The sequence below is a fragment of the Telmatherina bonti genome, assembly GCF_933228915.1.
Source record: "Telmatherina bonti genome assembly, chromosome: 19".
Lineage (NCBI taxonomy): Eukaryota > Metazoa > Chordata > Actinopteri > Atheriniformes > Telmatherinidae > Telmatherina > Telmatherina bonti.
The window spans coordinates 14,966,039-14,975,650 of record NC_136617.1 but is presented as its reverse complement, the minus strand read 5'-3'; the positions used below and the strand labels follow the sequence as shown (position 1 = coordinate 14,975,650).

At 39.8% G+C, this 9,612-nt stretch overlaps 1 protein-coding gene across 1 annotated transcript; it reads right to left on the bottom strand.

Moving 5' to 3' along the window:
• Window positions 1-334: 334 nt before the first annotated feature.
• prrt1 (proline-rich transmembrane protein 1) lies at window positions 335-8,958 on the bottom strand (the record flags this gene model as incomplete). Its single annotated transcript, XM_079259079.1, has 4 exons — window positions 8,889-8,958; window positions 5,084-5,421; window positions 2,657-2,848; window positions 335-511 (listed from the first exon to the last, which is right to left on the bottom strand). The coding sequence occupies exons 1-4, from the start codon at window positions 8,905-8,907 to the stop codon at window positions 335-337; spliced, it is 726 nt and encodes a 241-aa protein (XP_079115205.1). The 5' UTR covers window positions 8,908-8,958.
• Window positions 8,959-9,612: the final 654 nt, after the last annotated feature.

Genomic DNA, 9,612 nt, shown 5'->3' with positions numbered 1-9,612 from the left:
GAGTAAAATCAATTCTTAATGCAAAGAGCTTCGTTTCCCTCCTGCAGCTCATATCTGGGTGTAAATATGAAGTGGCTGCTGTGCTAACAGCAACACTGACCCCAATAGAGAATTCCTTGGTATTTTGCATTTGAGAAACAGCAGTGATGACTGTATTATAGTCGTTGGTGAGTGTTTGATGAAAGCAGGTTAGGTCAGAGGTGTGTTTGTAGCTTTACACAGAGGACCAACAAGCGGAAACAGTGCATTTTCCTATTTCCTCTGCCAAATGATTTGAGAGGCGTTAGCTAGCTAATATGTACTTGGTGATTTCCCATCAGAAGATCAAGAGAAGTTACGGCTCCCAGTCATCGTCATGATGCTGTGAAGCTATGATGACTACCACTGTGAGGATGGTGCACAGCACAATGGAGGCGATGCCAACAGCCAAGCTGATGAAGGAGAAGTTTCGTGCCTCGCGGGAGGCTATTTCTGCAGTCACCATGTCCCCTCTGGCTATTGCTGTGCGCACCTGAGTGATGGAAGAGAAGAGAATTGAAAACACATGTTGCATAACAAAAAAACCCCAAAAAACGCATGAGTGGGAGCAGCATGGAGTCTGCAACACCATGTATGGATCGATTTCACTGCAGCACAGGCCGCGTGTGCAGAAAGAGGCCACTGCGCGCAACACTGACGCACTACAACAACAAATACCGCTCAGAACAGTGCATCCATGCCTTGTCAGCTCAGCTTAACTCACAGCCAGCAGAGCGGGCCCAGAGGACAAAATCCATGCTGTCCCGTTGCACTGACAATGGTGCCGTTACGTAATGTGGTCTGTTGAGTGCATGTTGGTCAGCACGGTTTGCCATCACATACATAAACAACAAGCAACATGAGGTGTGAGACTGCCAGACTGAGCCTGGACATGTTTAACATCGTGCTCAGCTTCGCCATGAAGCTATGATGGTACTGTGTCTTAACATCTAGAGAAATAGGTGACTGTGCAACAAAAACAAGGCTAATTTTCTCTTGTACTCTGAATCCTGATACATTGTAGCTTTGTTCTGCTGATGCTGGATCCTGTTTATTTGTCCTTTTTTTTAACGAAGCAACTTTTGAAATGCAAGTTATTATTGCGTTTTACCTCAGTTTCCACAACAGAAATAGTCCAAAATTTGGACACAGCTACCCTTTCACTTCACAAAACGCACTAACTGTGCAACTAGTCTGGAGCAAATAAGCTGGCTTACATACTGGTGGATGTAACCATATAATCAAGGATCAACAACTCTGGTCCTTGAAGGCCACTCCCCCGCATATTTGAGATGTTGCCCTGCTGTCACACACATGATTCAAATGAAATAGTTTTCCAACAGCTTGTTGTCAAGCTTTCTCGTTAATGATCCCTTAATAAAAATCTAAAACCTGCAGTTTGGATCGATATGGACCAGAGCTTTCATCCCTGCTTTAATCTGCTTTAGTTAAGGCTGGAAAAAAGGAATAACAGTAGTTGCTAATGTGAAGCAAATACTCAATGGAACAAAACAAATAAATCCAGTTGACGAGAGAAACATCTGGAATTTAGTTTGCAATAATTGCAATGTTGCAATAACTCTTTATTGGTAAGTATTACTGTGTCAGAAGAGACTACTGGTTTTGTGAATGAGATCTTGTTTATCTAACTAATTGCTGGTTTGTAAGGTAAGCAGTAGTACTTTCATTCCTTCTCTTTGGGTGAAAACAACTATCCAATCAAGTAATGAAACATTACTTAATGGTTGATTTGTCGAAAATTTTAACCTCTCTATCTGACTGGATGGGGAACTGTTCGAGCTATTCTTCAACGAAGAGATCATTGTTCTGTTCGTCTGTGAGACCAATCAGAATGCAGACCAAGTAAAAGATGCAAAGGGGGACAGAGTAGGATGATCAAGTCGTGTTGCTTTTGAAACAGGTAGGCATGATTTTTTTTTCTGTTTGTGAAAAAGAATGCAGTTTTATAAGGAAAAATGTAATTTTTTATGCAGTTTGACGAAGGTTAAGAAGGGGGACCAGAGGTAAGCTCCATCTCCAGGGGAATCCCACTTAGCCTCCCTGCAAAATTCTGTGTGGGGGTCCTGAAGAGGAAGGTTTGACGGACAGTAAAACCTCAGACTGAAGAGGAGCACTGTGGTTTTGGCACTGGCTGTCGACAAGTGGACAAGTTCTCCACCATCTGTAGGGCCTTGAAGGGAGCATGGGAGTTCACCCAGCCAGTCTAAATGTGCTGGACTTGGAGAAGGCTCTGTCCCTCGACGAGTCCTGTGGGGGGTGCTTCAGTAGAATGGACTACCTGACACCCTTGTATGAGCTGTGTGGCCACTGTATAGCGATGTCAGAGCTTCGTCTGCATCATTGAATTTGCAGTCTAGCCAGGTTAAACAATACCGGATTGAACTCTTCTGTAGAAAAGACTGGGTTTACTTTATTCATATTTTCCCAAATATTTTAATGTGAGTAAATTAAGTGGAATGTACAGGGTCTCACTTTGTGCATGCTGGGAAATTTTCAGTGTAATTCTAAACACATTAGATAGCCTTAAAGGTGGAAATTCAAGCAAAGTTCTTGGAAATGGTGATTTTATGATGGTTTAAAACCTTCAGATCAAACAGATACTGTGATGCACATTTACCTGCACTGCTTTGATGATTGCAATGATGCCCGTTGGCCAGAAGCAGCAGACTGTTGTGAGCACGGCGATCGGAAGATAATCGTGCGGTGGTCGTCGGTCCATCAGAGTGATGCTGGGTGGCATTTGCATCGGGTGAATCTGGCTCGATGGGATCACTGGGTGAGCTCCTCCCGCTGGCATGTAGTGCTGACCCTGAAGGGAGAGGGACAAGACACAGATGTTTTAAAACTACTTTTATCTCAGGAGATGTCGGAACATTGCAGCCTGAAAATAATGCCTGGAAATAATGAACCAGGTAGCAGAGTCAACTGGGATTACTGGAGTTGGAGAATGGACAGAAGTGTTTAAAGGTTTTGTTTTCATTTTAGACAGAAGTCTGTTAGATTGACTTAGATGAAGTTTTACATTCTGTTAATTGCCTAAGTCAGGAAAGAAATCCGAGGAAACTTAGTCACAACACAAAGCCTCTGAAAATAAGCTTTTAAAGCAAGTAGATAATTTTTCTCAGGTCGGAGTGATTAAAAACCACCGGCAGAGCTGCAACAAACCTTTATCTTCCACTTTATATTCACATCCTCTTACTAAAATAGTTAGTTAAGAGACTGTAGAAGGTAGCATTACTGCTTTAACCGGCTTTAAATATGTTGGTTTTTCATTTTCCTTTTTTAATCAATATAGACTGGAGTACATTCAGAGTTCAGAGTTTCTATCCACGAGCCCTGTATGTTTAATGATGTTATAAGATGCTAAAACTTTCCAGCAGAATAGCCAAAATGTTGAAACGCTTCCAATTGTTTCAGGAGATTATAGTTTGCCACCAAGATTGGGTTTCTGTAGTGTAGATTTAACTTTACATCTTTCTTATTTCATTACTTTGATAATTCATTTTGAGGGCAGTTTGACTAGTTTTACTAAGTCATTTATAAGCACATTCGGTTGTATATACAAAAACTAAGAAAAAAGTAGGAAAATTTGATCATTTATTCATTTAACATATAGGGGGGAGAACAGCCACAACAGCCCGACACCTCCTCCTCATGCTGGTCACCAGTTTGGTCACACACTGCATCCCATTCTCCAACCAGCATTTGTCAAAATTCAACCATTGTGGTTGTATTGTTCACTCAGGCATCAGCGGCACACTCAAGTTGATACTGCAAGGGCAAAGGTTATGACTGCGGATAGGCCTTTCCATCCACTCCACATCTAAAGTCTCTGATAAAGCCTGCTCTGCAGAGGCTTGCATTATCATCTTAGAGGGAGATGCCAACCCACACATCTCACTGCCTCCACCAAAACCTTCCACCCTATCAGCAAGCAGTTCAGTTTGGCAGATGAGATCTGGCAAGTTTTTCATGAGGGCATCCCACATACTCCACGCCGCTGCTCATCACACAAATGCATTTTTTTTTAGAGATGTAGCGGCATGTAAAAGAGAAAGAATCAGGCTTTCTAATTGTATAAGATTTATTGCCAAGAAACACTATTACAAAATAAAAGAATAACCAGAAACTGATCTCCCTGCAATATGTGCCAAGTTATAAAAGGAAAATAGAAGAAATGAATAACTAAGGGTATAGAGACTGCAGTGACCACAGACTTAAAGGTGGAGTATGTAAGACTTTCAATATTTTAAAAAACAAAAACAAACTAAAAAATAACTACAATCATAATTAGATAGTTTTTTTTAAACATGTAGGTTCCAGTCTGTCCATATTTGATGTGTTATTAAATTACAAGTTTAATTAATGACAAAGACCCTTCTTAAATGTTTACCTAACAGTAAAAAAAAAAAGTGCTTTTTGTCATTTGTCATTAATTAAACTTGTAATTTAATAACACGTCAAATATGAACAGACTGGAACCTACATGTTCAATAAACTTTCTAATTATGATTGTAGTTATTTTATTAGTTAATTTATTTTGAAAATATTGAAACTCTTACATACTCCACCTTTAATATTTCAACTAACTAAACACATCCTTGTTTTGTTATGTGGCTTAAAATGTGAAAACAGTTCAAAGACCATCAAGATAGTGATCTAAAGTTAAAACGTCGAGCTGACTCTCACAATTTTCTATATTTTTGATAACTCCTGCAGAGGTTTCCTCTACAGATATAAACTGTTCTGTACACTTTAACTACTTCCTAATGAATGGAGAAATGGGTGATATGGAAATTAAAGATGAATACATTTACTTGATCAGGCTTTTCTTGGAAAAAAACCAACAAGCAACAAACGTTGAAACAAGATTACACTGATTATTTTCCCTCCAATTAGCAAACGCTCATCCAAAAATATCAAGATCTGATGAAATGTGGAAGACAGTGTTAGTTGGAAGGAAACTTTGGCAGAAATTTCCATTCAGCAGAAACCTGATGTCATACCTGTAAAATCATTCAAAGCAGTCTCGCCTCTGACTCACCGATGCCATGGGGTAGATGGGTACGTAAGCCGTGCAGGGCTGCAGTTGCAGGGGATAGCCTGGGTGGATGTATCCCACAGGGGGGTGTGGCATGGTACCTGCAGGCCCCTGGGTCTGGATTGTGTAGCCCTGCGGAGCCCCAGGCGGCCCCATGGGGCTGCAGTGGAATTGAGTTTCTTGAAGGTATCCATCAGAGCCTGGGGGAGGAGGTGGAGCAGGGTAGTTGGGCTGAGTGCCAGGTGCAACTGGCATGTTGGGGTGCTGGGGCACATTGGGGTCTTGTGGACCTGGTAAGTATGGAGGGGGCTGCATTGTCTGACGGCCAGAGTCATCAAGCCCTGAGAGAGGAAGAAGGATACAGAAAAACAGGTAGGAGGGTAATTATGAATAATAATTAAAAAAAAAGAGACAGAAAACAGACAATAAGAGAAAAAGACGCAAGTGTGAGGGCATGATAGCCAATTCGAGCGCTGTCTCACGTATCCCTTCATGTTGACTGTAATGTGCCTTATCTCACTCCTGAGGAGGGGAAACAATTACCTGGACTACTCAGCAAGACTTCAAAAAGCTCCCACAAAGCCTGATATTTTCCATCCTGCTCTGACTGTGTACTAATGATGGCAGTGATTGACATTTTCACTCCACACAAAGAAGAAATGCCTTTTTCCTTTTTTTCCTCCCTTGACAGCTGGATTTATTATCAGTTGGAAATGTGGCATTTCAACCACGGAGAACCTCATTCTGATCATCCGTCTGCTTTTTATGCTTACACCTCTGCTTCCTTTGTGTTCATCAAACACGGAAAATGACTGATAGGGTGTTGCGTCTTCTCAGCAGGGGAGGGGACTGAAGTAATATGCTGTGACAGGCACATGAGGAAGGGAAGGAGGAAAAACTGAGACGTTGTTGGAGGAGAAATGGGAGTGAAATTTGACAGGACAGAAGAAGAGCTAAGCAGCTGAGTGGTGACGACTTGGGCTCGGAAATCGGCTTTACGTAACAGTTTGCCAACCTTGTCACAAGCAGGAAGTGGACCGGAAACAGACAGAGGAGAAGGGAGCAAGTGGAAGAAGGAAGGATGCCTTTCAAAGGTCATGATGTAGGAATCATCCTAGCAGTCATAAGATACATGTCAGTTTTTATCTGCTGAAGGGAACTGAGACATTTTGATTCATTTTCTAAAGCATTTTCTGAGAATCCAAAATATGCAACTCTGTGTAAAATTTTGAGAAAAACTGACACAAACACACACACACACACACACACACACAGAGATTCTAGCAAGACTTCTGGATGAGATGGAAGCATTTCCAAGAGATAATTCATAAAATATAACCTTGTTAAAATGTTTGGGCCTCTTAAAATGCCACAGAAAGCTGCACATGAATGTGTTGAATGAAATGAACTGATGCTTTTGGTGCAAAAACCAGCCACGGTTGTGGTATCCAGAGGAGTTCATGATGAACTGAATGGCTGCAAGGTGTCCAGGTTCTCTGGCTGCAAAACAAGTCCAAACCACCAGATCTCTACCACTGTGCTTGACAGTTTGTGTGAGGTCTTTGTACGGTTTGACTTCCACCAGTAATAGCGCTGTGCATAACAATGAAACATCTTGGTTTTGGTCTAACCTGTCCAAAGAATATTGTTCCAGAAATGCAGTTTTCAGATGCAAACTTAAGCATCTTAACGGACTTATGATGTTTGTACAAGTTCAATAACTTCTAACTGTAATATCATGTGGTTTACCATATAATTTAGTATAAATAGAAGCCAGTAGAGTCTGAGATGTAGCACTTTCTTTTGCTTTTTAGTGTCTTTGAGCATTGCATAGTCTAACCTTTGGGAGAACTTAGGGATATCCACTCTGTTTTAAAAGCTTTTCTTCTTCTGATTAATCTTTCTCACAGTAGAATAACAGACTGCAAACTGTTTGGGAATGGCCTTTAAAGATCATTGCTGGTATATATTTCCTCCTTTGCATCTTTAATATATCCCAGCACCTAAATGCTCAAACTGATGAAACAAAAAAACAATATGCAAATCTTTAAGTGAAAATCAGATGCACTGTCTTTTTCATACAATTATATAATTTTATCATCAGTGCAATATAGTTTTTTCTTCCAAAATGACAGTTTGACTAATAAAAACCGGTCTTTTTGTTTATTATTGCTTAAAAATGGGGAAATAAAGTTAGTAAAAGAAGCTGTATATTTAAAGTAATATTCTCATTGAGGTTTTGTTTAGCTTTATGGTTACACAAATTAAAATAAAACAGAACTTTTCTAAAGGTTAGATGTACATGTCTACCCCCCCCCCTACATTTCTAATTCAGGTTTTGTCTAATTAAGATTTTATTTTTTCAGCTGAAACATTAAAGAATCGGGATCAATTTCAAAACCTTAAGCTCATTATGACAGAAATGGTCAATTTTAATGGACAAGCTGTAAATTTGTACAGTTACTGAACACACAAGTCTTTCCGCTTTATGAGGCAGCACCTGCACACATTTTTTAAGCAGCAGCAGGAAATTCTCAGGAGTAATCAAAGAAGTTAATGCTTATTGCTGTGTGCTTGGCAAGTCATGACTGGGAAGAGGCATCTTTACACAAAGCAAAGATATAACAAAGAGAAGGATTAGAAGCTATTTCATCTGCTGTAATGTCATAGCATGTATCTCTTGTTGGTGGTATCCTCATACAGGGCTGCAGCTGTCTATTGGTTTCTATAACATTGGACGTTGTGCAGATCTATTGTTTGACCGGGGCCCCACACATCTGATTAGACAGCAGTCACGTTTGCAGCACAAATTGCAGCCTGCTCTACTGTAAGCTCTCCACTGTTCCTGTTACAGCATCACCTTGATCTTATTTCTATTTATTTACTGCAAAGGTGAAGCTCACACCAAATTTGAGCCCCACCACCAATGCAAATATCCACAAATAGGGCTACAGAAGTGACATTTAAATAATAGGCTCAATATATATCTACATATATATGTATATATATATATACATACACACATACATATATATATATATATATACACACGCGCACACACACATATACATATATATGTCTATATATATATATAGACATATATATATGTGTGTGTGCGTGTACATACATATTATATATATATACACACATAATGAACCACATATACACACACATTATATATATATATATATATATATATATATATATATATATATATATATAGACATATATATATGTGTGTGTGCGTGTACATACATATTATATATATATACACACATAATGAACCACATATACACACACATTATATATATATATATATATATATATATATATATATATATATATAATATATATATATACACACACACACAGGCACACAAAGGATACCCACATCAAATATGAGAGATGTACGTGGGCTGGTGCGTAATGGTGATGAGACACACATAAGGAGAAATTTGAGTCGGAGGAATGTATATCTGAACTCCCAGTTCTTCATAAAAAATAAAACAAAGAAAGAAAATCTGTGTCTTATTGCTGAAAATTGAGTAAACGTGTTTTAAAATAGCAACTTGAGGCTGAAACGACGAAAAGTGTGACAATGTCAGGTCTAACTATCTATGGACACATTCGCGGCCCTGCGGTGATTTCCACCCCACAGGCTGCACCCACACAGCGGCGCAATCTCCTTTAGGGGATGGAGATGTTGACAAGGGAGAAGCTCGGGGGAAGAAAAAGCAATCTGACAAGCGGAAAATCTCACGAATGAGAACAAATAAAAGCTCTGAACGACACAATTAAAACGTCTCACCGTGTTTTTCCGACGACATGCCTTCGCGATCTTCTGTCCGCCTTTCTTGATCCGATGTTTTTACTCCAGCTGCTGGTAAAAAAAGCCCTCCTCCTTGTTGGCTATTCGGACTTTCTTCTTTTACAAAAAATTATTCCAGACGTTTGCAACCCATTTTCAGGGTATTCTCATCTTAAATACACCCAAGCTTTAAAAGGAATACTAACTTTGGGTGTTTTTTGTTTTGTTTTGCGATCCAGCTGGGTGCGCGCAGGATAATGTTCGGTATCCCTCCTCCTTTCCTCTCTTGGTCTGTGGCTGGTAGTCTAATAAGGTTTCTCCACTAACACGTCGCTGTACATTGAATTAATGAGACACAAAGCTATCGCTGTCTTAAAGCGACAGCTCGGACTAGGAAAACGCGCAGGCACAAGGCTGGAACATCCCATTACAGCGCAACAAAGAGGGATATTCTGAATCAGATGGATCTCTCTCTTTCTCTTTCTCTCTCTCTGTCTGTCTGACTGACTATTCACCATCTCAGCTCTTCTCTCCATGTCGCACTCTTTCAAGTGACCAGCAAAAAGTAAAATACTAAGCAGAATAGGCTGGGACTTGTGCATGCAAACTAAAAACAAGACATCACACCAGTTTTAGACACAGAGATTTTATTCCTGTACAATAATTTACAATTCAGATTTTATGCTCACTCACCATCCGTACTTTGGTCTGTTGGGTTAAAAAT